A 27696-nucleotide genomic window follows, 5' to 3' on the forward strand; every position below is an offset into this window, starting at 1 on the left:
ACAAAATTGCACAACTATTACCACTACCTAATTTCAGAAAATTGTCGTCACACCCCAAAGAACCCCCTAAGTCGTCATCTCCCATTTCCCCCTCAAACTGCCTCCAAATCCTGCCAATCACAAATCTACTTTCCATTTCTATGGATTCACCTATTCTGGATGTTTCTTATGATGCTTATGATGGAATCATACAACATGAGGCCTTTTGCTTCACACTACTTTCACTTAGGATAGTGTTTTTGGGGTCCATCTTCATTGTAGCATGTCTCAGTGCTTTATTCCTCCGTGTAGCTGAGTATTATTCTGTTGCATGGATGTACCACATTTTGTTTAACCACTCTTCAGTTGATGAACCTTCAGATTCTGCTTTTTGGCTATTATGAATAATGCTTCTTTGAACACTTGTGTTCAAGTTTTGATGTGGGTGTATATTTTCAGTTCTCTAGGAACAGAATTGCTGGCTTCTACAGTAACTCTTTGTTTAACTTTTTGAAGAACTACCAACATTTTGACTGATCATTCTTTCTTTGGTGGCTGCCCTGTGCATTGCAGGATATTTAGCAGCATCTCTGGCTTCCACCAAGTAGATGCCAGTAGCACCCCCCTTAAGCTGTGACCACTAAAAATTGTTTCCATACCTTGCCAAACGTCCCCTGAGAGGCAAATCACCCCCAGTTAAGAATCGCTAGTTTAGAGGGCTCATTTGGCTTAGTAAGCTAAATTCAAGTCGTGACAAATTTCCTTTGGTTCTGAAAACATTCCGTGAGTCTTTCTAAACCTCCTCTCTACCGATTCCCCAATCCTGCATTTTAAATTTAAATTAACTTGTTCTATCTCAGTCTGGCTGCCTCTCATACTCACAATACCTCCCTACCCTGGTTTCTGCTTTCTTTCACTTCCTCATCTCCTTATTTAGCATCTATGTATTAACTGTGTGCTAGGAACAGGCTCTGCCCTAGCCGGGGGGACCGGGCAGTAAACAAGATAAAGCAAGGTTCCTGATTTACAGCTTTCCCCTTCCTTCTTCTCCTCCTCCTGCTTGTCCCCACCTACAACAAACATTTGCTGGTGCCTGCCATGTTGATGGCTCATGTGTTCTAGAAATTTAAAACGGAAAGTCGGTTAGAAACCATTAAGTCCAGTGTCCTCACTTATGCGTGGTGTTAGGAGGACAGAGCAGGGAAATCAAAGCAGGGAGCAGAGGGGAGAAGTCCCACAGCAGAGAAGGGACCCTGCCATGTGCTCTGGCTTCTGTTGTTCCAGGTAGGGTGTGTCTGTCCTGATAGGAGCAACTCCCAGACTTTATCAGGGTGCTTTCTGAACCCAGACTTAACCAAAGATGGGCAAACCCAAGGTATATTTTAGTTTTTAGTTTAAACTTTTTAATTTTTGAGTCTAAAGGGCCTCAAAAGAGTTTCTTAGGGGAGGAAAGACTAGAAAATCCTTACAGCACCCATCCCAATTTTTATTCTCAGAGCTCTTGCTTTTCTTCTTAGTGTGGCATTCGATGCTCCTAACCATCTGACCCAAACCTGCTTATCTGGTCTCATATTCTCTCCTCTGTCCTCTGACTCCCAAAAGGTCCCATTTCCCCAAGCTCTTTCAAGGCAGGAAAGAATAGGGCACCCAGGCTGGTCTTCTATTCAGGTTCTAAAGAGTTAATGCAGAGCTGCGAACTTCAGCTGCAAACCTCATGGGACAAAAATTTCCCCTAAAGCTCCAAAACCTCTCAAACCACAAAAGCTTGTAAAATCATGGGCCCAAAGCAAATTCTTAGTTAATGACAGAAAGCATGGGTTCTTAAAGATTGTTAAATATCTGCCCAAAGACAAATTTTAGATTTGATGGCTGATAACTATCTCCTCCTAGAACAGAGAAGACACCTGGTGTTCAAAAGTGGAGATAAGAAAATCACTTTAAGACTTCCCTATATAACAAACAAGCCAACCCACTGTCATTCAGTGCATGCTTCTCCCTTGAACACATCTGTGTTATCTCTTTAACGTGTATTTTTTCTCTCTTTCTTTAATAAATTTTACTACTTATTCCTACTGGCCCCTCTCATCTCTGAATTCTTTCCGCTGTGAGAGTCCTGAATCTGGAACGGGGTTCTGCCTGGCACTGTTGCCAGCAGTGTGCCGGTTACACTTTCATGTCTCCAGCTGTGTAATGTTCCCCTCCCCTCTTCTCCACCTGGAGGACTCCTATGTATCTGTCCATGCCCAGGTGAAATGTTACCCCCTCTGCAAAGCCTTTGCTTCAGTGGAATAAGATGGCTGTCACTTCTCAGCAGCCACCTCCATAGCATTTTGTGCATTGCACATGTACAGCACTTATCCCCAGATTGGGATGGTTTTTGTGGATGTGAGGTTTGTGGGTGCAGGATCAGTATTTTGTTGACTCTTGTGTCCCCAGCATCCAGCACCATGCCTGGCACACAGGGAAACACAATACGTGTATACTTAGTGACGAGTTGCCACGTCTCTGGTTTTTGCCCATTGGCACAGGACAGGCCCCACCCCATCCCTGCAGCTCCAGGAGGCAGAGCAGGAGCAGGATTGGGGTGAGCTCCTGCTTCCTTTGATACACAAAAGGGAGCAAATCCCGATCCCATGTGGACTTTAGCCCAGTATTGTCTGATAGAAATGTAATGTGAGTAGCATGGATAATCTCAAATTTTCTAGTAGCCACATAAAACAAGTTAAAAAAAAAAAGTGAAATTAATTTGACTTAACCCAATATACCCCAAATATCATCGTTTCAATGATATTTGGAATTTTTTTTTTCCCACAAGAAGTCTTTAAAACTTAGTGTGCAGTTTACAGTTAGATCCCATCTCCCTGCAGACTAGCCACATTTTCCACCATATCAGGGGGCTCACGTCCAGATGCTGCTCCCAAGCCCCCATTTCTCCAGCACCGAGCTTCTGTGCTTCCCCTTTCTCTACCTGCTCCTCCCCACCCTCTCCAGCTATGTCTTAACTTCAAGAGGAAATGGTGACAGACAACTTTCAGAGAAGGGTTGAAAGGGTGATGGAAACTTGACTGTGAGCTTTACCTTGGTAACAAAATAAGCAGAATGCATGTAGCGCTCCTGTGGGTAAACCACAGAATGGAGCCATCCTCTGAGTCTTATACCATCATTCCTGACCTGCCCAGTCCCTGCTGCCTCTTGCCCCTGACCAGCTTCCCTTCCTCTTTTGTTTTTCTCAGTGGTCAGGATGATAGCCCCAATGCATCTTTATGGTGAAGATTCTGCACATCTTTGCTGTTTGGTGATTGAGGTACAATTAGAGTTGGGGTTTCTTTCTTATATTTGCTATATAGGATCTAATGGTTATTCACCTCATCTTTGGAACATGGATACCAAATGATGGGTAGAAAGAACTCATGTGATTCTTGGGGAGCAGATGTGGCAGCCAGATGTAGCACCCAGATTTGAGAGGCTGTCAATTCTCTATTACCCTGGGAATACAGTCTAATGGGTGTTATTCTGGGACTGATTGGCGTGGAGGCAGATCCACCAAGGGTCGACAACAGGGACACATCACCAAATGAGACTCCAGAACATTGACATCCCGCCCCCCAACCTACACAAGCCTGAGAGTCAGGTGTTGGAGGACATCTTGCACTGTCCAGATGTCACAAGATGAATAGATGACCACTAATGAATGGTGTCTCTGAGACAGAGGCTCAATCAGATGTCTTTGTCAAAGGGTCAACCTAGACTGCAATCTCTTCCAGAGACCTCCTGACTGGGAGAAGGAGCTGTACCTTCCGGAACATCTGCTGCTTCCTTCTCTCAGGCTGGGGCCAGCAGTAGCCCACCCTTCTTTGGCTGATGCCACCCGAAGATGCCATTAGGTCAGGACACCCTCTTCTTGGGAACAGAGAGAAAAAGCCAAGTTGAAGCACATTAGCACTTGAGGGGAAGTTGTTCTTTGAAAAATCTAGAAGTCTTAGGAGGGAAATTGGCAGCTGAACAGTCTTAATATTTTCTTCCAAGGCCACACTTTCCTAGACTCATCCCTGGAATCTAGAAAGGGATGGTGACTTACGCAAGCCTTGAACTGTGAGGAGCTGCCCCCTCACATCCCCTTCCTTCTGCAGAAAGGAGCTTGCTGAGGGGAGGAGGGAAGGGTCAAATCCTCAGGGCTGCAGCCCACAGAGAAATCCAGGGTGGAGAGGAGGATTGAGGGCAGGGAGCTTGAGTGATCACACAGGCCAAGGCCCTGGGATCCAGGGAGGAAGGAGACGAGCCAGAGCACAGAGGTTTGGTCACCTCCTAACAACACCAATTTCTCCCTCAGATGGAGCTGCCATCTTGTCTGGGCGCCTACCCTTCCCCATGTGACTCAGGCGAGGATGGTCCTCTCCCCGGCTTCAGGGGGTCTCTAATGCCTTGTCAGTGATCCATGTAAGGGTTATCTGGGCCTGAACCAGCCATTGAGATATGAGGGGAGCAGGCTGGGAGGGTGCCGTGGGAATGTTCCTCTGGTAACACGGCCCAATTCTCTTCCTGGAAGTCGTGGTGTCTTACGATGTGGGAGGAGAACCAGCCTTAGTGCAACGATGCTGTTGAGACAGTGATGCAGATAGCAGGAAGGAACTTGTGTTAGCCAACCAAACCAACTGAAAACCAGAAGTAGTTAACCGTGAAAGCAGAGTGCTGATGAGGACCGGGGCAGCCCTGGGGCTAGTGCTTTGGGGATGAACTGCAGAGCCTGTTGATTCAAAGTGGGGAGCTGTACCTGAGACACCAGCTTCAGGTCAGAACATTGAAAGGGTCCACATCCTCAGTAAAGGGATGGACTGGAAATTATTAACTTGCTCACAACAGGAAATGATTAATGAAAATGGAAAACCTGTTTCTGTTGCAGCTTCAGATAGGAAATATTATTAATAATAATGATAGTATTACTAATAATGGTATACTCTGATAATTTGTAACCTTGGGGCTGGAATTCAAATTTGCACTTCCCACATAGGTGGGGAAACCCTAAGCAGGAAAAATTAAATAAAAATGTTGCCATGTTAATAGCAGTCCATGGTGCCCAGCAGAAGCAGACACAAATGTTTTCTGGAGGGAAGCGTCCTCCAAGCCACAGATTAAATTTAGCCAGATACGAGCTCCCAGGATAATATTACCAAGCATAGAAGAAAACAAGTCACCATGTGGAGTCAGCAGTGGAACCAAAACGGTAGATTTAATTCTCCGAAGATTTCTGATATTTAGATGACCCAATGAAGAATGCAAAGTATGCTTTATAGACTTAAAGAAATAAAAAAAAGGGCCTTGAAAATATGACAAAGGAATCAGAGTCTATTGGAAATGGACTAAGCAGATTGGGAAAGCAACTACATAGAACATCTGGATATAAGAAATGTAGTCAGTGAAATAAAAAGCATAACGATGGGCTAAACATCAGAGCAGTTCCGGAAAAGGAGGTTAAGATCTGATAAATTCCCCAGAATGTGCACATAGACAAGCAGACAGAAGCCAGGAAAGGGAGGTTGGGAGAGATGGAAGATGGAATGGAAGACCTACCCTCTATGTCTCCTCCAGTGGTTCTCAACCAGGATGGTTCTACCCCTTCCAGCGAACATTTGACAATGTCAGGGGGGCAGTTTTGTTTGTCACATGGAGGTGCTACTGGTTTCTGGCAGTTAGAGGTCAGGGATGCTGCCAAACATCCTACAGTGTATAGGACAGCCTCCCATGATGAAGAAATATCCAGCTCAAAATGTTGGGGTGCTGCTCCTGAGACACCCTGATCTAGTCAAAACTCCAGGAGGAGACAGATGAATAGGGTGGGTAAATCTTTACGAGATGATGGTTGAGAACTTTCCAAAGAGGTGATAGACTTGAATACACAGACGCAGGAAAAAACCAATCAACACACAGGATAAACAAGAAGCAACCCATGCCTCTGAGACACTTCAGAGCACACAGAACAAAAAGAAGAGGTCAAAACGGAAAGAAAAGACAGACCCCTTAAAATGGAGCTGCAACTAGACTGACCTCAGATTTCTCCAGAATGACAACGGAAGTTTGAGGAAGTGAATGAAAATCTTCAAAGAACTGAGAGAAACTAAATGCCCACCTAAAATTGTGGACAAAACTGCCTTTCAAGAATGAGGGTAAATAAAGACATTTTCAGATAAAAATAAAGTGACTTTCACTAAAGGAAGTCCTAAAGAGAATATTTCAGTTATTGATGTCAGCTCTCAACTTAATGCTGCAAGGAAATTTTCCTACACTCCAGATACTTTAAAAACAGAATTCCATCTCGTTTGCTGGTCTCTTCCTCCCTGCCGCCCCACATTAGAGTCTAATTATCATACATGCCCAAGTATTTCTTAATTTTCATCATGATCTTTTTCTCTTACCTATGAGAGATTTAGAGGTGTGGTTCTATATTCCAGGTAGATGTCGTTGGTCCCCAGTGGTGGGGGATATAGGGGACACATCTCTGCATGCTTCCCGCAATCCTGTACTTCATGACAAAAGACTGAACAGTTTCCACTCACAAGCAGAGAGGAGCCTAAACCTGCCTGAAAAGAGGAAGGCAAACCGCCATAGCACATTCTCACCTGTGCTTTGGGTCCAATACTAAATCAGGCAATCAATCAATCCCCACCTCCCATGAAAAGGCTTGTTTTTTAATAAGTTGACAGGGAACTTTCTAAGATGGGAGTTTGGGCAGAAGTATATCTTCATGTGGTGAGACAATCTTTCTCCTTTTTTTCTGTTATCTGAAGCTGAACTCTTAGAATGTTTTTGATCAGCTCGCTGGGAAAGGTGGTAAATGTTCTGTAGGATATTTGCAGACTTGTCTGTGAAGCCCCTCAGAGATATACTTGCCTGAAACTCAGAGCCCCACTCCTCTCATGCGTTAAAAGGACAGGATCTGACTCGAACAGATATGCATACACTGATGTGCATGGCTGTGCTGGTTTGGAGCTGTTATGTACCCTAGAAAAGATCATGTTCTTTCAATCCATCCTTGTGGGTGCAGACCTATTGTGGATGGGAGCTTTTGGTTAGGCTATTTCAATTGAGATGTGACCCAGAGCATTCAAGGTGGCTCTTAATCCTTTACTGGAGTCCTTTGTGGAGAGGATAAAAGACAGTAAAAGCCCAAAGAGTTGAGAGAGAAATGTTCCGGGAGAAATAAGTGAAGACCCCCAGGAGCTGAGAGAGAAAGGCACTGAAACCAGAACCCAGCAGAGAAGGATCAGCAGACGCCACCATGTGCCTTCCCATGAGACAGAGGAACCCCGGATGCCAGCAGCTTTTCCTTAGAGAAGGTATCTTCCTCTTGATGCCTTAATTTGGACATTTTCATGGCCTTAGAACTGTAAATTTGTAACCTAATCAATCCCCATTGAAAAACCCAACCCGTTTCTGGTATATCGCTTTCTGGCAGCTTAAACAAATTAAAGCAATGGCACATTATTCAAAAGTGGATTCACAAGTGTGACAACCCAACCACCTCACCTCCAAGGAGAACAGAGGGTTTACTGAACAGGAACATGAGTGAGAAGCTGTGGGACAGTGTTGACATGAGGTTGACAACTGCCTTCAGCCGTCACCCATCTGAGCCCCTCTGGTGAGGCCCAGGGACCTGGCTTTCTCTCCGCAGAGCCCTTGTGTCACCCCGAGTCTGGCCTGATCTTCAGGATACTGCCGCAGGGAAGGACCACAGCGGCGGGGACTCTGGAGCTGGTGGTCCGTGGCCTCGGTCCCCAGTGGGTGGCTCAAAGTGCCTCCACGTGGTTCAAACTCTGTCCTTTCTGAGCAGTGTGGGATTTTCAGACTCATCACTGGTGGGAGCTCCAAACCGAGTTAAAGGAAGGAGAAAGTATCTCAGTGGCTGGGGGGCACCCGTGGGTGATCCTCAGAGGAGATGAGGTGATGAGGTCCCCCGGGGGAGGGGTGGTCACAGGGATGGTGCTGGGGACTCGGAGACGCCCCTCTCCTTTACCCCCTGCAGAGACATCTTCTGGTTGCCTCTGGAGGCTGAGAATCAGGTCTCACCTGCTAGGACGAAGGGCAGGTGGACCTGAAACGTGAATGCACATGTGTGCATGTGTGCACATGTGTGTGTGTGTGTGTGTGTGTGCATGCACAATGGGTGCACATCTCAACTTGGACAGTTTCCTCACACGCAGTGAAGCTCCTCTCTGTGTGAGAGCCCGTGACCCTCAAGGTGCAAAGCAGAGGAATTCGAGGGCACTGTCACCGTGGGCGTGGCTTTTTACACTCAACAGCGTTTCCCTCAGAGAGACTTCGTTATTAACATTATTTAAACAGCATGATTTAAAAGATACATCATTGCCCTCAGCTTTAATCACTCCCCTCCCCCACCCACCCAGGCTGGGCACCTGCCGCCCCCCACAGCCTGGCGACAAATCCCAACTTGACTAGCTGAAGGGAAAAGAGATTATTATTTTTATTTAACTCTCAAAGTAAGATTTAACAAGTGGTTAGAGAGTAAATTTCAAAGAACATTACTAGTTATAGTTCCATCATTTCACTTATTTCCTTCTAGCTATTCTAATACCCTAGCATCTAATATATTAAATTATATATTATATATATAATATATATATTAGATTATATATTTTATATATATATATATTCAGTGTTCATAATCCTTCTTTAAATCCTATCTTGTCTGTTGCTACCCCTTCCTCTCATTTAATCACTTTCTAGATCGTCAGGGATGTGTAGGCAGTGACCACCCTAACTTGTTCATATTGAAAAGGGGTGTCAGCATTATGGGGAAGGGGCTGCATGTGGTTGATGTTCTTGGAGAGGCTGTTGTCTCTGGGTTTTAGAACTTATCTGGTGTAGGAACACTCTGGGGGACTTAAGTTCCTTAGAGATAAACTTAGTGAGTGAATCTTTTATAGACTGTCAGGGACCTAGGTATTTGGGGACTGCTGTTGGTAAGGGCAGGGCACACCGTGGCCATTTGGGATGTCTAGCGGGAGCTTGCGTAAAAGAAACCTTCAGGATATCCTTTCATCTCTGTTTGAGATCTCTTAGCCACTGTAACCTTATTTTGTTACCTTTCTTTCCCCCCCACCTTTGGTCAAGAAGGCATTTTCAATCCCTCAAGAGATTATTTTTTAAACTTCTCTATCAGAACCTCAAAAAGGAAGGCATTGAGCTTGTCTCAGGAATGAGAGAACCCCAGGTCTCTCCATTTGTCTCTTTCTCACATGTCTGCTGCCTCTCTGTGTCTCTGCCCCAGGCTCTGCCACCGAGCTGTCCCAGCAGCGGGGCAGGTTTGTGGGGGCTCCACCCCAGCGCCCCTGAGCATGAGTCAGTCCCTCGCCCTCCTCTGGTGGCTGGCGTGGGTGTACCACTACCGGAAGACGTGGGAATGAGGTGCTCGTATTCCAGGCGGCAGTGACACCTCAGAAAGGTCCTCGGCTGTGCCCCAGAGCTGTGCAGAGCAGGGAGGGTGTCTGGGTGGCACCCCCAGGCCAGGGTGGAGTTCCAGGGCTCCTGGCCTCAGCCCCTGCCACCTGAAGACTCGGGGCTGTCGCTTCTGCTGAGGACAAGTTTGCATAGACGGCCTGACCCTCTGAGACTCCTTCAACCAGAGGATAGCCCCGAGCAAGATGAGCAAGATGGGAAACTTCACAAATATCAGGAGCACGTAGTGGGTCCTGCAAGAGGGACAGAGGGATGGAGTGAGGAGCTGGAGGGCCCCCACCCCCACCCCAGGCCATCACCCCCAGCCCTGAGACAGGGGCCCACTACCAGCTCAGCAGAGCCTGTGTCCTGGGCCCGGCAGCCCTCTCTGAAGACCTTCAAATGGTCACCCCAGCTGCTTTTGTGCTGGCCCCACCTTCCTGTCTAATTCTACCCTCTGGGACTCCCTTTTGCCCAGAGTACCTTGCAGCCTTATAGGAGCACCCAGAGGTCCCCACAGGGTCTGTGTTTTCCTGCATCTGTGCTTCTGCTTTTCCCACTAATGCCTGCTCCAGGCCGCTTTCCTGGACCACCGAGGCTAAATGACACTGCCCGCTCTGTGGCCCTCGGGGTCTCGCACGTTTAGGTTTGTATCTCATCTCCCCTTGGCACCCACAAGGCCATTGAGGCTTTGCTGTTGGCCTATTAAATGTATGGCTGATGCTCATAGAGAAGCGCTCCCCAGAGAGATATTGCTGAGGGCTGGAGTGGGAAGATGGTGGGTGGGGAGTCACAGACTGGGGAGAGCAGAGGGTGTGCTCGGGGCCTGACTCTGGCCATAACGGGCTCTGGAGGGACATATAGTTGGCAGCAGGTGATGGCACAGGGCAGAAGGGGTTCCCAACACTGTCTTCTCCAACAGCAGGGGGCAGGAGAAAGATCAGCAGGGACTCACCTGATGAAGGGGGTCCCCCAGGCTCGGCTGTTGTTCGTCGGCATGGCCCGGCGTCCTGGAGGCGGGCTGTCTCTTGGGTTCATCGGAGCTGCTCCCATTGGACACAGGCAAAGTGACTGGTGAGTGACTCCAGATTGGGGGGTCATATGCAGCTCACTGCCACCCCCACCCTGTCCACCCTGTCACGCTAGGAGAGCCCGCTTCCACCGGCTCAGGGAACTACATCTCTTTGGACACCGTCCTTGGGCACACTCTCTTCTTGCTCTGTCTGTGCTCATGCTAGGTAGTTTCCAGATGGACTCCAGGTCATTCTACTCCTAACAGCTCCCCTGGAGGCCCCCTGTACCAAAACCCTAAATGCCTTTCTCCTGAAGCTTTGGTGGGGCACACTTTTTAGTCTCTCTCTGTCCCGTGCTCTCATGTCATAATCAATCCCTCTTCTGTCCCCACAAATGCTTCTTGGCTGCACTACTTGGCAGCCCAGGGGAGAGTGTTGCTTGGCTGGTATTTTCTGGACTCTTGTCACCCTGTGGCAGCCCCTCAGCCCCGTTTTGGTTGCAGCCCTGACTTTAAGTGGGCTCACTCTGACATCGGCTGAGCGCTGGCTGAGCGCACGTGTGCTGGGTGACAGTGGGGGCGGGGCGGGGCCATGGAGAGGAGCTGAAGTCACCGCCCCTATCTCTCCTGCCTCTGTGCTGCCAGGAAGAGCCCAGAACCCCTCTGTCAGGGTCCGAGGCATTGAGCAGATACCAGGGCAGCCAGAGAGGTCCTTGAGGTTGACTTAGCCTTCGAGGAATTTCTTTCTCTTTAAAGCTCTCTTGCTTTCCAGTGCAGAGCTCTCACCCTGTGCTCACACTTCTGCAGCCAGAGAAAGCAGAGGAGGGGGTGTCAAATACCCCGAGTCACCCTGGGCTGGCCAAGCTCCTGGGATTCAGCACTGGGACCCTCTGGGCTGCACCCCAACCCCACCCCCACCCCCTCCCAGGGTGTGAATGGGAGACACTGGCCCCCAGGCACTCAGCTGTGCCCCTCAGCCCTTGGGGAAGAGAGGGGATGAGCCCTGACTTCTTCTGTCCTGAGCACCAGGGCCTCATCATGTAGATGAAAATGTTCCTACCTGGGTCCACGGTCACTTTAACTTGATACCCAAGGTCAGTTCCGACTCTCTCAATCCCACACCAGTACGTGTCAGCGTCGTCCCTCCTGAGGTTCTCCATGGTCACGGCGAACGAGAGCTTCTCCGGATAGTCCCTGATGGACACGCGGCCTCTCTTCCCTGCTTTTGAGGACTGGTTGGTCCTGATGAGGATGTTGCAGGAGCCCCAGTTTGCCCCGCGACACCACCACTTCCTGTAGTTCTCCCACTCTGCGTCGTAGTGACACTGCAGGGTCACCGACCCCTGCTCTGGGCCTCTCACGGACTTTGGACCTTGGATGGAGAAACAGCCTGGAAGACAGAGAGTCCCAAGATGTAGCAGCTCCCACGCAGAGCCCCCGGGCCACTGCACCTGGAAGGTGCTGTCTCCTCACACCTGGGGGCCTGCTCCGGGGGCACCTTAGCTTACCTGAGGTTGGCACCTGCGGCAGCAGAATAATGCCCCCCCCCCTTGCCAAAAATGTCCACATTCTGTCCCTGGAACCTGCAAGTACCACCTTCTATCCCCTTTTGGGGCTGGGTGGATGTGATTAAATTAGGACCTTGAGGTGGGGAGAATATCTGGGATTATCTAGATGGGTGCAATATAATCAAAAGCTCCTTATAAAGGACAGAGGGAGGCAGGAAATCAGAGTTGCAGAGAGATTTGCAGACACCACACTTCTGGCTTTGGGGATGAATCGGCCATGAGTTGAAGACAGCAGGAGGCCTCTGGAAGCTGGGAACGGCAAGGCGGTGACGGGGCCTCCCCTGGGGCCTCCACAAGGAAGGTGGCCCTGCTCACGCCTTGACTGCAGCCCAGTGAGGCCGTCCCACACCCCTGACCTTCAGAGCTGTAAGAGAACACATCTGTGTTGTTTTCAGCCACCGAGTTTGTGATCATCTGTTATGGCAGCAACAGGAAAATAATGTAGTATTCCATCAGCAGAACCAACTGGATACTTCCCAAACCAACAGTGTTACTCTTCAGCCTAACTAGAGAAGTTGGTTTCTTCCTTGGTTCTGTCCGCTCTGGAATCCTGCGCAAGGGATTGGTAGCTAGATTCAGCCAATTCTGTCATGGAAATGCTTTTAGAGTTATTTTCCTCTTGCCTTCTCTGCAGTCACAGTCTGTGAGGACAGCATGATGTAGCAGAAAGAGTGAGTTTTGGACCCAGAAGACACATCTACCGTGAACTTGGTTGGGAAAACTTAGTTAAGTTACTTAACCCCTTTGAGCCTTGGTTCCCTATTTGTAAAATGGCTATGCTACTTGCCATGTTGCAGGTTGTAAGACCTGGATATGTGACAAATGCCAGGCCCGTGGTGGCTGCTGCCCCATCAGGGATAGCCCATCACCAGGCCAGGACCTCATCGGGTGAGTGGATGGCCGCAGGAGGGTCCGACCCGCTCTGGCTGCACCCCACCCTCCACCTTCTCCCCAGATCGCTGCTGGAGCTGTGCCCAGAAACTACCTCTCCTCCTTGACCACACAGGCCATGCCGTGAGCTCTCAAAGCATCTTGCAGCATTCATCCTGCAGCCACCCTACGTCCCCACCCCTCACTGCTGCAGAAGGATTAAGATTCTTTAGTTGTACCTTGGTTTCCTAGGGTGGCTGTAACAAATTTCCACACACCAGGTGGTTTAAAACACCAGAAGCGTAGTGGCTCATAGTCTGGAGGCTGGAGGTCAGCAGGCCGTGCTCCTTCGGAAGGTTCTAGGGAAGGTGATTTCCCTGCCTCTCCCAGCTCCTGGTGACCGACGGCCTCGTGGCCGCACAGCCCATCTCTGCCTCTGTCTTCTCGTGGCCTTCTTCCCTGTGTGTCTGTCTGCATCTCCAAATCTCCCTCTCCTTAGAAGGTTTAGTCCAGTATGACCCCATCTTGACTTGATCATTTCCATCTGAGGTCACGTCACAGGAACCAGGGGTAGGACTTGAAATGATCGTCTCGAGGGCACAGGTTGACCCACAGCAGTTTGGCCATCAAGTCTCTTTCTACTCTGGCCCCAAGTTCTCTTTCCAGCACCACTTCCTGCCCCTGCTGCCTCCCAGTCCGTGCTGTAAGCCACTCCGATGCTCTCTTCTCCTGACCTCATGAACTTCCTTCTGCCTGGAAACCCCTTCTGCTGCTCACCTTTACCTTCAAGGTTCAGCTTCTTTTTTTTCGAGAAGCCTCCTGCCACTGAGAACTGCTTCCTCTCCATTCTCCCACTGCCCCCTGTAAGGAACCTGAACTTAGCACAGGTATGTTATTGCTGTTAACTGGCTTTTTTTGTCTTTCTTGCTAGGTGTTCAGTCCGAAGAGAGAAGATAGCATTCATTTTCTTTCTCTCTTCCCCACTGTCAGCTCCAGCATCTTGCTCAGCATCTGGCTCAGGGAAGGTACCGGTAAAATTTGTGGTTGTTTTTGGAAAGAAGCTGGTGTCCATGATCTTGGCCCCAGTCATTTCAATTTAGGGATTAGCTATAATTTGCGCACCAACGAGCAGTGAAGTATGAGGATGTTAATTGCTGTGCTAATGTGTAGTGGGTTGGAGCTTTGTACCCCAGTAAAACATGTTCTTAATCTTAATCCATTCCTGTGGGTGTGAACCTGTTGTAAGTAGTTCCTTTTGATGAGGTTACTCAGTTGAGGTGTGGCTCAGTGAATCAGGATATGTCTTAACCCTGTTACTACAGGCCTTGTAGAGAAGGTCACAGAGAAAGCGAAGCCACAGGGGGCAGCCAGAAGCTGGAAGTAACCAGAACATGGAAGAGAAAGGAGAAGATACCACCATGTGCATTGCCATGTGATAGACTGCGCCAGCCAGAAGCTACTGACCCGGAGGAAGCAAGCCTTCTAGTGTCTTCAACCACCATCCCATAAATTCCTGCTGTTAAGCCTAAACCCATTGCCTGGTATTTGTTTTAGCAGCTGAGAAACTAAAACATTATGTAGTAATGGAATTAGAAACAAACTCAAAAGCCATCAATAGGAGATTGGGAAAATAAATTATGGCCCATCCACAACATGGTTAAAAAGAAAAAGACAAATCTTCAGCTAATGATAGCAAAATATATATTGTTAGGTTAATAAAAAGTTTCCTAACTGTGTGTATGATTCTGTTTCTGTGGTTTTTCAATAGTATATACATAGGCAAAACATCTGAAAAGACATGTTCTAAATTTTACCGGTGATTGGCACTGAGATTGGGTTTTATGGTGGAAATTTCACTAAATCACACCTTGCTAAAATTTTTACACTATCATAAACTGATAAAAAAAAAAATTAAAAAATTAAGAAGGAGTCAGTTATGAAAAGAGTTGCTCAAAGACGTCAACTGGCATAAATTAAAATCAAATGCAGGAGCCAGCAGAGAGGAGCATTTTTTTTTTCCTCAAAAGCAAAACAGCACAAAGCAGAGGCTCAACCCCGACTGTATTCGTGAGCACTCAAACAGCAGATGGGTGCTAGTGCTGCTTCACACCATTTTCCTCAGTGCCAGCGCTGGCAATTGAATCTGACATCAAAATGCTCATGATGCTATCAGGGTCATTAAAAAATTATGTGAGTGATTTTATAAATGAAGACTACAATGGCTGGAATTATTAATTAGGCCGATAGACATCATCAAGAGTTGTTTTGAGGGAAGGTTGGGTGGAGATGAGGGGACGGCAGTCAGCTTGGAGCAAACTCTGGGGACCAGGAGTTTGTAAAGCATAAGACTGTCAGTAGTTCCCGGTTTTTGTTTTTGTGAATCTAAAATATAAACTTTCTCCTTTGTGCTAGTCCTTCGGGAATGTTTGCCACACACGCAAAATCCTTGTGGGAATGAATGACGTTTTCTCAAAATCTGGAAAATGGCCTGAGCCCCTCTGGGCCGGCAGCTGGGAGTAAATGGTGCCCAGAATGGGCCAAGGGTGGAACCTGGAGCAGGGACACCCACGGGAACATCAACCCCCAAAACACAGATTGCAGAACTTGAGGGGGGCGCTGGAATGTTCCCTGGGAGGGGGATGGGGTCTGAGCCCATCTTGTTTTGCATCGTTGGTTCAGGCGCAGGAAGGCCAGCCCAGTCTCTGAAGAGTGAATCCTGGGTACAGGGAAGGAGCTCGGGGGACCCTGTCTGGGACCTGGCCGCCCCCGCGTCACTTTGCCCATGGGGAGGACGGGTGTTTTTTCCCACGCTCACACACTAACCAAGCATCTGGGTGCCTGACGGTGAGGATGCTTCTCCTCCTGGCAAGGTGGCCAGGCTCACACACGGAGTAGACGGAGATGTCCTGCTGGGGGCTGGACGGTTTGAACCCCTTCCCCTCCGTTTTCTTGTCTTCTTCTACGTCACAGAGTAACCCCAGAGGACCCAATGGCAATTTGGTGGTGAAAGCGAGGCAGGGAGGCCTTTCCTCCATCCTTGCCTAGCCACCCCCTTTCCATGTTAACTTGCAGCGTTGGGCGAGCACGGGCTCTGTCCTGTTTCTGCAGAACCCATTGGGCTAAAGACAGGGAGCAGGTGGGGGCCCCTGAACTCAAATGCAAACCCAGGGTCCGTGGCATAGACATTCCAATCTCGGTTCTTTGTGAATTCCAGGCCACAGGGAGCCCTGCTTATTAATGCAGCGGTCACAGAGGGCCCCTCTGCGGATGAATCACCCGGTGACATCATCGACAAAATCAACAGCAGCCACAGGTCTGGGAGTGCCCACAGCCCTTGCTTCCTCATGTTGGATCTAAAGAGTAGGATCCTACAAAGTCAAAGCTGGATAGGACCTCGGAGACTTTCCATTCACACCAGAGACCCAGGTCTTAGACCAGCGAGAGATTGCTGGGTCCTGGGCTTCAGCGAGGGCTGGAACTCGGCCCCCGAGCTCCCTGGCTGTGCTCTTTCCTGTCCTCCTTCTGTGAACTGCTCTTCCCATGCCAGGGAGTCAGCCCCTGGCCCCGAGAGAAGACAGTGCCACCCACACATACTGCACACCTCAGGCGGATGTGTCCCAGATGTGCCAAGGTGCCCGAGGTGGTTTTCCAAGGGGGAGGGAGAACCAAGCGCCTCCCTTCTTCCACCTGGGCTCCTAGGACTGTCCTTGTCTTGTCTTCTGTGTTTTCAGTGCCCCTGTCCAACCAGTCACCCCCGGTGCCCTGCACACCGAGAGGCCTTCTGCACAGATGCTCTGCCCTTTCTCAAGCCTTGGGCTTTGCACAAGCAGCTCGTCTCCTTGGGAGGCTCTTTCTCTTCTCTGGTGGAAGGACTGATACCAGCCTTCAAGGCTCATCAAATGAGAGGCGTCTCTAGCTCCCCCAACCGGGGCTGCTCCATCCACTGAGCTCACCTCCTTCTCCTTCACTGCCTCCAAGTGCACCCTGATCTTGCTTGTCTTTTGCATGTGCCTCCCAATAAGACGTGTGTGTCCTCTTTAACGGCTGGTCCTATTTCTCTCTTCCCTTCCTGCCCATTGGGCTTGGTGCCATGCCGGGCACGGGGCAGGACCCCGCTGTGCTTTTGCTGATGAACTCATAAAGCTGCCTCTCATTCAGCTGACCTGACTCCTCCACCGGAACCTGGCGTTCACCCTCCCTGCCGCCCATCTGCCCCTTAGTGCAGCTCCCGGGCCCAGCCCCACTCACCTGGGAGGCTGAGAAGGAGGAGAGCTGGGGACAGCCACATGGTCCTGCCTCCTAACTCCTGGTCCCTCCGACTTACGATCAGCAGCAAGCCCAGATCCCACTGGGCTCGCCAACCTCGGCCTGAGGCTCACACCTCCTGCCAACCCGTCTGCCTTGAGTTTCTCACTCATTCACTTCCTTTTATAGAATGAGTAGTTCCTGCTTTTGACTATTCAGCAGAAGGGGTGTCATTCTTGGCAGGCCTGGGTCACCCAATAGGAGAGGAAGCAGGTGGGCTATGCAGGGTGAGAAGGGGGAGGGGGGGGTGCGTCTGCAGAAGAGTCAGGGGAGGGGGTGTCTGGGACGTCATGGTTAGAGAAGAAGGGCTACATCAGCCTGGGCACCAACTCCAGAAATGGATCTACACCCCAGCCATGGGTTCCAGCAGCAGGGAACCCTCCCTTTGGAGGTATCAGGTGGGCGTACTCAATATACCTAGAGATCACCTGTTCAGGTGTTACAGCCAAGTGCAGAGAAGTGTGGGCTGTGAGGTCGCACAGACCTGGGCTCTGACCCCGCTAGCACCATTTAGAAGCTCTGTGAGCCTCAGTGTGTGTATCTGTAAATTGGGCTCATAATAGTTGCTGTGAGAATTAAATGAGAAAACATTTGTGAAGTTCCAGGACAGAGTCTCAGGGTAAGTACTCAGTTCATTAGAGTTATCACATGTGCCCTGGGCAAAACCTCCACCACTAGATGAAGAAGAGGATAACATAGGCCCAGGGCCCAGGGCTGCGAGGAGGCTGGCGGGCTGGGTTTCCTCCCTAGTTATGAGACCAATTCTAACCTCGACCTGACATCATTTGAACAGGATCCTTATTTATAACCCAAACTCTTGAAGAACAGTTTTACAGGCTGGGAGGTATGTGAGGATATTTCTAGCCCAAGTCTTTTCCGACGGGTGTCACCGTCCCACCCTCTATTTCTCTGGGAAGGTGGAGCCCTAGTGGATGTGATGACACAGAGAGGACTTTAGAGACTGGGGGATCTGGACCAGTAGTTTCAAAGCCTTTAGAGTGTGATCACAGCAAGAAATACATTTGACAGCATGGTCCAGAACTCACCCGTGTATGCTTGTATCAGGTGGAGTCCCGTGAGGACTCATGGTCTCCCTCCTTCCTTTCAAAAATTTTTATTGATAAATATAACACAAATACAGAAAACCACATGAAAGAAAACAAACAGTTCTATGGACTTGTATAAGGTACACGTCTTTGTAAGCATGTCAGGGGAGAGGACTTTGCCAACCAGCACAGAACCTTCCAGAAGCCCCCTCCCAAGCAAACCTTTCCCTCCACCCACCCCAAGAGTAACACTACTCTGGCTTTTGTAGTTAAAAAAAAAATTGAAAATTTCAGCACAGATCTCATCAGAAAAGTGTTTAAATATTGAAAAGCTGTCAAGCTCACAGTGGTGGACATGAATTTTCCTAGAAAGCTCAAGTTTTATCATTGGCAACAATTAGCATTTTCCTTGAAGTGACAGGCTCACTTCATTTATTTTTCAAGGAAATATCTGCTAAATTCCTGAGTCTGAATAACCATAGTTTGTCCATCAATCATTCTTTTAAGAAAATTGGTGTGTCATGAAAAAAAGAAATGGCTAGTTCAGCTGGCAACTAAAAAAATATTTCAAAGCGGTTTTCCTTCCGATCACCATTTAGTTCAGCATGCTGCACAAGTGCCCTATGCTTATTTCTTATTTCATCACACAGGATAGTAAAAAGACTTGTATTCAGAGGGTGAGATTTAATAAAAAAATTTTTTTTCTGTTTAGTTAAGGACATTATTCGGTGAAATTGCCACACACCCCTCCCCCCCTTCATTTTAAACTGTGAATGTTTGTGTGAAGAATTCAGGGCCTATCATGGAGATTAGTGCCATTGCTGGATGTGGACCGAGGTGCTGGCAGTTTTGGCCATCAATGTTTTCATATCTTTGGTACAAATGTCAACACAAGAGAAAAAGCAAATAATGTGTTAGTATTATTACACAAATAGATCTGAACTTTCAGATCCCCTTGAAAGATCTCATGGACAAGGTGTTCACGGAAAACTAATGCTCCCATAGATTCATCAGGAAGGGTTCATGGGAATAATATGTTGGAGTTCTTTACATGTTGATTTCAGTTTGTAGTCTTTATACCCAAAATTCAGTGTATCTAGATATAAAATCCTTGGCTCACATTTCTTTCTTTTAGAATCTTAATACATTGCTTCATTTTCTTCTGATATAAAAGTTTGAAGACATTTTTTTCTATTATATATCACTTGTTCTTTTTGCCTGAATGCCAAAGTCATGTTTTTCAAAGTCCAATAATTTTTATTTATTTATTTATTTATTTATTTATTTATTTATTATTTGTTTTCAAAGTCCAATAATTTTACTAGAATATGTGTTGGTGTTACTTTTACTGGGCTGATTTTCAAAGGTACATGTTATGCCTTTTAAATAGATAGAGTCAATTTTTAAAGAAATTTAGTTTTAAAGGTTTTAGTATTTATTCTGTCCCTTTGCTTCAAGTGTCTTCTTTATAGATTCCTATTATATGGTTTTGGGATTTTCTTTGCTTATCTTTTATGTTTGTCACTTTTTTTTTTTTTTTTTTTTTACTTCTTTATCTGTTCCTTTTTTTCTTTTTATTTGAAAAAAAAATTCTTTTCATCTTGCATTTATCCTAGGGCATTATCTGCTACTTTTATTTGTTCTTGTGCTTTTTCTTGCTTGGTTTGTATTTCTGAAATGCCTATTTTTATATTATTTCCTTTATGCTATCTCCTAATTCCTGACTTTTTCTAATTTTGATTAATGATGTTCTTTCAAATTTCATTTCATTTTATTAAGACCTTTTAGATTTGTTTGAAATATAAATAATAGTCTTTAATATATATTTTTTGGTGGACATGTCTTTCTGGGCACAGTGTTATTGTCTGTAAGGATGTTATCTTCCTTCTCCTCTTTCTTCTTATAATAACTTTATATGGGATTTGATCATGATTTTTTACCGTTGATCACTTCTATGTGAAATCATATACCCTAACTTTTAGGAGAGAGGTCTGCTTTACAATAATTTTTCTAATCTCATGGCTCTAAAGCTTCTCTTTCTCTCTTTTTTTGTGTTCACCTCCATGGCAGTTTACATCACAAGATCTTCTGGCTCCGCTCACTCTACACTCCCACCTCCTTTTATGTGGATGCCTTTTCCCTTTTTCTCCCTTGTCCTTGTTCTACTCAATTGGGATTCAGTGCACGTAAGTTTTTCCTCACTGCAGTGCTTTGGAAAGGAACTTTGGTCAGTTTTGAGCAGTCATCGGCATCGGCTCCTATCTGGCCCCGGTGTACTCACTCATGATTGGTACATGAACGCAGATCCCTTCCAGTTTAAGCCACTCTTCTCAAATTGGCTTCCTGAGATTTTGAGTGCAGACCTGTTAGTGATTTTGGAGTTTCCATGTCTGCCAGACACCTTGTTGCTTCCTGCAGCTTCCTCCTTCACAGATGCTGGAATCATGCTGGTCATGTAACTCTCAGTGCTTTGTTCTTACATGCTCCTGTATTGGGGTTTGTAGGGTTACCTTCCATGCCAGTTATCAATCAGTGCCTCTCAGCCCCAGAGTCACCCTTCCTTGGCTGCTTTGTGATACTGGCTTTGGGCCCTGTAAACATTTCTCCTCTGCCAGCCGGCACAAGGTTAAGTTTTGTCTGTAGAAGGTGTTGAGGAGCACTGGAAGAGCAAGGGGCTTCCATTTCAGGTTCCCATGTTCTCTGTGTGTCACCTGCAGCGGCCAGAAGGGTGGGGACACCTAGTGGTATGCACGGCCATGGAGTGCCCGTGGGACCACCACATGGGCGGTTTTCCGGTGAGTTGCCCCAGCACCCCGGAGGTGGCTCCTGAATGAAGCCCAGCAGGTCTTGCAGGTGCCTCAGTAGACTTCTTGGCATATCCACCTGCTCCCCAACCCAGGCTGCAGCCCCTTGGTGACCCTCTCTGCCATTCCGTGATCCTCAGCACCTCTCACCCCCAACGAGGTATGCAGCTCAGCACCAGGGTGGGGTGGGGTGGGACAACTCTTCCAGATTTGTTCTCCCTTGGGTGCTCTGTCTAGCCCCAGAGATAGAGGTTCCCTCTAAATCTGCTCTTCCTATATTCTTGAGAGTTCTCTTTACCCCTTAGTAGTTACTCTCTTCTTACAGTCAATAACTCTTTATATCAAACCCTACCTGTGTGAATTACTCTGTGGTTTCTGTCTCCTGATTGGACAAAGACTAGTACAGAACACATTACTGAGAGTGGTTCAGGAGGCAGTAGCCAAATTGCTGTGGATATTGGAATGATCAGATAAAGGATGTAGAATAGTTATTGTGCAAAATGTTTAAAAATTAAAATATGTTGGAAGAACAAGAAACTGAAATTTTGATTAGGCAGATTTGAAAAGAAATACTAAAAATAAAAAATTGTACTCAAGGATTGGTACTCTGAAAGATGAATATGAAGAACTGTGTCACAGAGTGGGAAAGGATGGCAAATATGAAAATGAGAAGATAAGCCATGGGGATGACAAGGTTGAACATTTACCTAATGAGAGTTGCAGAAAGACACAATAGAGAAAATGCAGGGGTGGGGGGGATTTTTCAAGAGACAATGACTGTATATTTTCCAGAACTGATGACTATGCCTTAGAGTTCGGAAGTTCAACACATCCCAAAGAAGTTAAATAAAAATAAAACCACCCACTGACACACAGTGAAACAACAGCATACCCCAACAAAGAGATGATGCCAAAAGCAAACTAAGAAAACAGGTTATGTACAAAAGAATGATAACTAGACCAATGTCTGATTTCTCAATAGCCAGAAGAAAGAGGAACAAATTCTTTAGAGTGTTTATTAAAAATAAATGGGCTCATCTCCCAGGAGCTGCGTTGCCATGGCAGTGGGGGGAGAGCAGAGGGGAGGGGAGGGAGAGGGCAGGAGGGGGATGCCAGAGATGGGGCACGGACGGCTGCGGGGCTCGGCCATAGCGAGTCTTCTCGGCTGTCCCTCATCTCCCTGCAGTGGCCAAGCTGATGAACTCTAAGAGTCAGGTGTCCAGTAATTGGAATGACTCCAGATAAGAGAGCTGAAAGCCCAGGAAAGATTGCAGGATGAAGCCTGATTTCCAAAATGGGAAGCTCGCCCGCAGCTACTGCTGCTACTCAGCCAAAGGCCACTCCAGTGGCCAGTGAGTCGGCAGATGAGGAACTCACACACTTGAACTGGCTTCATGGAAGTACTAATCTAACAAACTTCAGCCTTGGAAGTGAGGGTCTTCCTATTGTTAGTCCCTCATATGGCATAGAGGGAGATGATGTGCATTCTTGGGACAGTCTTACTGCCAGGAACCAGAAAAATAATCGGCAACTTCAAAGCTTCCTTATTCCTTTAGTTTTCTCATTTATATGGCTATTGAACACTCCAAATAAATGTTTGCCTGTCAAAGAAATTTATAGCTGGATTCTGGACTGCTTTCCATCTTTGGCTACTGTATTAACAGGCTGGAGGAATTCTGTTCACATAATCTGTCCCTGAATAAAAGTTTTCAGGAGGAAGGAAGCCATGGAAAGGTTGGTGGAAAAGGTTCATTATGGCGTGTGGATCCAGAATATAAACCGAATCTTATGTGTGCACCGAAGAAGCAAACTTTTTCCTCAGCATTAACATTTTACACCCCTCCTGCGTCTCCACAAAGTGGCTCTTTATCACCTCACTACTTAGCCTCCGTACTAAAGCAGAACCAAGCGTGAACCCTCAAAGAATCTGATATTGAAGCTGCCACTGCAGTGGCGTCTTTTAAATGCTTCCATTGAACAAGGAATTTTAGAATGTGAGAAGCCTCTTCCTCTTAAAATAGCACTGCAAAAAATAAAAATAAAAAAAAAGAGGAGTTGAAGCAATGCAATTAGTCATCGCAGTGCTGTGCATTTATGAGATTCTTTAGCCACTAGCACTGATCCAAAGGAAGATCACAATGACAGTGCAAGTAGCACAGCCGCACAGTGTTGCATATCCAGGTCTAATGTGTCTCCCCTGTCGTCTGTGGAGGAGGTATATGAATTTCTTCCAAAGAGTAGCCACGTGTGAAGTGATGGCAGTAAAGGATCTCATAGTGAAGAAGATACAGACATTGATTACGAAGATGATCCCCTTGGAGAGACAGTGGCCATGCATCACAGGCTGTGCAGATACCTCTGAAAAAGGGCAGCCAGGCAAAAAGATGCAAAAACAGTCAAGTCAAGAAATGGATGAGGCAGCTGATCTCTGCTCTACCCTGCTGGGATTCATACATGTCTGGGCTCTCTAATAAGTACTGAAAAGACACAAAATCAAAATTATCAAAGTGTGGCAATATTCTTCTACATTATTCTTTACAAAGGATATCAAAGCCATAATGGACTTCTGTAGTTTGGGGGTGGTGGAGGGGTGCTAATTACTTGTTTCTTTTGAAACATATTTGTTTTATTTTTATTAAATAGTTGCTGTTAGGATTATGCCAGATCATAAACATTTGAGGTGAAGTCCTAAAAGCATAGTTTTTGTGAAAAGTGTCCTCAAGATTTGGAAATTTTTTATGTAAGAAAATCTCCCGCCTCTGTCTTAAAATTGTAGGAAAAATATTTTCTCTTATTAATGTCAAAACGTGAGAATTCACAACTCTTTAACTCTTTTCATTTTGCTTTCCAATGTGTAATTAATGATGATCAGTGATCCTGCCAAAATTTCTGCTGATATCTTTCTCAAACACTCCCCCGACACACACAATCCAGTAAGATAAGATTCGGATTTTTATTTTGTCTTGGTTTTTGTTTTAATTATCTTTTGTTGAGGCATGAACAAAGTCAAATATAAATTGGAAGAAATCCTAGATGTATAGAAAGTTTTTTTTGGTTACATAGATAGAGAATTTAACAAAGAGTTCTAAGATTAAGAAAATGCAATTTTCTGGTGTAATTGTTATCTAAGACCACTCCAATTCCTATTACAATGTTATTGTTGAAATGTTTTTACTTCACAGATATTACGTTGCATTTATTGGGGCCCTTTGTTAGTTCCCAAAATTCTTTGCAACCATTGTTTTACGTTTTAGCCACTGGCTGTTGTTCAGTAGAAACTACTGGAGTGTGTTATGGAGGAACACCCATTTGGACGATACATTTTTGCAATAACAGAATCTTTCATCTGCTTGTTAAATGTACTGCATTCTGAGAATCTTGTAATAGGATTGGAGAATAATCTAAAATGAGCATTTTGAATGCTTATTGCTTTTGTTCTCATAAATAAAGGTAGTTCATTTAGGAAAAAACTTCTTTCTCAGCTTTATATGAAATAAATTTGTATGTATACCTAATTATAAAGGAATTAACAAAACTGTAGAGACAAAATACCTTCATGGATTTCAAAATACTTATAAAATTAAATCGTATACAATACATTTTGGGGCGAGCAGTGTAATACCTATATGTGCCATTAATCCTTGTTAAGACTGTACATTACTGTTTCAAAAGTGCATTGACTGAGGTGTTTTAAGTATTTGGACAAATCTTCTGTGTAAAACATGTTTTCATAGTTTCACTTGTATAGTTTCATTATATTATTTAGAAAGAACAAGGAATATTAGTAAAACTAAACATTTATTATATATATTTTTTCTGCTGTGATGGAAGCAAGTTTCTACAAATCTTACCTTATGTCCTGTTTCACAGACAATAACCTTGTTTGTTTTTTTCTGGTAATTTCCTGTATCTGTACACACGCACACACATACAGAATTAAGGTCAGGATGCTGTTATGCTGCTTTCAGCTGTTTTTACAACAAAAAAACATTTTCTTGGTTTTTTTTTTAAGCAACTAATATTTCTATTTTACTTCTGAGTTTTATTTGGGAAAAACTGTCAAATGAAAAGCATGCTAGAAAAGCAAATTATCTTTTTCAATTGACAAGACTTCAAGCCAGGGATAATATCGTCAATGTTCTCTGTTCTGTTTCCATGTCAATTGTTATTGGCCCTGGATAGCCACATTCTAATAGGATTGGTGCTGTTGAAGTACAGTAATGGTTGATAATGAAAACTAGTCCTTTTTTTCATGCAGAATGAGATATTCAGATGTTTTTGTTCTACATATAAGTCACTTCTACTATCAAAGAAATTGTAAACCCAAGTTAGCACGTTTTATGGTAGGCAGTGAGCATAACACCAATAAATGCTTTTATCACAATAGAAGTAGTAAATGGATTATAAAAATAATTTTAATAGCAATATTTCAGCCTATATTTTAAAATTCTTTACCACAACCCCCAGGATCAACCTTAATTAACAGTGTTTCATTGATCTGGTTCCAGTTTATTTTGTTGTGTTGAAATTCTGTACCACAAATATTCTCCCTGGCTTCTGTCTATTAGAGAATTTTTGTAAGTAAAGGAAAATGATCTGAGATAAAGATGGGGAAGGGTCATTCCCAGCTGTAACAGGGATCTTCAAACTTACGTTGTCTTAATATAAGTAATGATTACTCTTTAAATTCCTTGATTTTCTTTCCCTCTTTATGTACTCTTATTACAAATAAAAATATTTAAGTTACATTCATCAATAACAAGGAGGATAAACACTTGTGCACTAAAAGCTAACAGGGAGAAGCTACACAATATTTTACACTTAATTCTTATCTTGACTTTCTGTTTGCTAATATATCAACGCAGATACTTCCAAAGGGGAAGAACCTTTGAAATTACACAATTCTTATCTTCCTATTATTTCCATAAAGATTATGATCCCATTTCTCAGATGTGTGGGGAAACATGACTGACAATCACTCAATTAAAGAGAGTCACTCCAAGTCCTACGGACTGGAAATTCTATTTTCAATAATATATTAATAACAAATTGTACTGCAATAGAAACAAGCTGGAAACCCTGGAGAGGTGACCTATGTGGAGATTTTAAAACTGTGATTTGAGTTAATCTATAATTTGCCTTATATCAAATAATACAAATTGTGTTACATCTGATTCCAGTTCATAATAGATCTCGAGTAAGATGTTTGACTCAGCACAATTAATCTGCACCTGTCACATCCCAAATAGAATCAGTGTTTTTGAACATACATTTTTGAAATTTATTTGTGCAATACATTACTAAATTAGTTAGTATTTTATTTTACTTTTCAAATTCAGAAAGAGAAAACCTGTATTCCTAGAAAAGCTAACTATTGGTGAACTACCTCCTTTTTTCCACCTTTTAGCCTTTCTGTCCTCCTTACCCAGCATGAGGTCTCTTAATTTAGAATCCTTTGTGTATAGTAAAGACCTATCATCTTAAATAGGTCAGCAATTTAACAACCTTTTGTGGAGACCATAGCAATTAATTATGAAATTTTGAGGCTTTCTGGTTTGCATATATTTTATGGTTTTTTTTATTAGATTGAAATGTGTAAGCTTTAATTAAAACAAAGTTTACTTCAATATGTTAATGATGTCAAGATATTTATTGAAAGGCAAAGTGGAGTATTTTAATGTTACACCTGCCATTTTTTTTCTTAAAGCACATTCTTTGCATCTAACTGCCAGTGACATTGCCAAAACTTTGTTTTTAAATTGTTGTACATTTCTTGTTAAAATAAGTGTTTAACTTTAAAGTATTATGTTGCCATCATATAGCGAATAAAATGTATAATTGCCAATTCACTGTAACTATTATTTATTTTTAAATGAAAGTGTAAGAATGCTTTCTAACTCAAGACATTTGAGTCATTAAAATGTTTCCTTGAAAACTTTTAGAGTGGAGGCAGTTTACGATAGCTAGTGAGGCAGTCGTATGTTTAGGAACGAACAATTTTGCTTCTGGGAAATTTAGTAGTAGGGGCAGGAGACGCCTCCAGTTAGGAGTTTAGTTGAGTACAAAGTAGTTTTCTCTGTCACTCCCACTCCCTAAACCCTCCTTCTCTGTCCATCTGACACAGAAGAGCTTTTACTGAACTGCCTTTTCATTGTATACACTGGGTTTTCATCAAAGAGTGCAACAAGAAATAATCTTACAAAATATTACTGCCATTACTATAAGAACACTGCTAAACAACAATTCTCACATTTTCAACATAAGGCCTTTATAACATGTCCCCTATTAATCTCTTATATGAGAATTTTAATTTGTAAGTTAACTACACAGAAAAGCTTTAATTCCCAAGGAAATGAAAAATTTCCCCCGTTATACAGAGTGAGAGCCACGTAGTTAATAATTTCCATGCTAGCTACTAGAAGTATATGAATCTCTAGGTAGGGCTTGCATGTCTACATTTTACAATTTTCCCTCCATTCTTTAATTCTTGTTCTAATTATTTTTCTTTGGTCCAAATTTAAAAATTTTAAATTTATACTGTACAATTTTTAAACTATGTATTTCGTAATTTGTGGGATGAGTTCATATTCATAAATAACTGACAGAGTTGTAGCACAACCTTGAAAAAATGAGTGGCCTGGAACCTGATCTAAATGCTTTGC

General features: G+C 44.9%; 1 protein-coding gene and 1 pseudogene across 3 annotated transcripts; one reads left to right on the forward strand and one right to left on the reverse strand.

The window, feature by feature from the left end:
- Nucleotides 1-8822: 8822 nt before the first annotated feature.
- On the reverse strand, nt 8823-17268 carry LOC119513505 (CMRF35-like molecule 7). 3 transcript variants are annotated; one of them, XM_037808773.1, is made up of 4 exons: nt 17128-17268; nt 11502-11831; nt 10385-10472; nt 8823-9683 (listed from the first exon to the last, which is right to left on the reverse strand). In XM_037808773.1, exons 1-4 carry the CDS (start codon nt 17165-17167, stop codon nt 9377-9379), a joined length of 765 nt encoding a protein of 254 aa, XP_037664701.1. In that variant the 5' UTR covers nt 17168-17268; the 3' UTR covers nt 8823-9376. The 3 variants fall into 3 exon arrangements, with proteins under 3 accessions (XP_037664701.1, XP_037664699.1, XP_037664700.1); XM_037808771.1 differs by lacking the exon at nt 17128-17268 and adding an exon at nt 13119-17117; XM_037808772.1 differs by lacking the exon at nt 17128-17268 and adding an exon at nt 11950-13225.
- A 3718-nt stretch (nt 17269-20986) lies between these two features.
- LOC119514816 lies at nt 20987-26468 on the forward strand (annotated as a pseudogene).
- The last annotated feature ends 1228 nt before the right edge of the window (nt 26469-27696 follow it).

The sequence above is a fragment of the Choloepus didactylus genome, chromosome 18 (assembly GCF_015220235.1).
Source record: "Choloepus didactylus isolate mChoDid1 chromosome 18, mChoDid1.pri, whole genome shotgun sequence".
Taxonomy (NCBI): domain Eukaryota; kingdom Metazoa; phylum Chordata; class Mammalia; order Pilosa; family Megalonychidae; genus Choloepus; species Choloepus didactylus.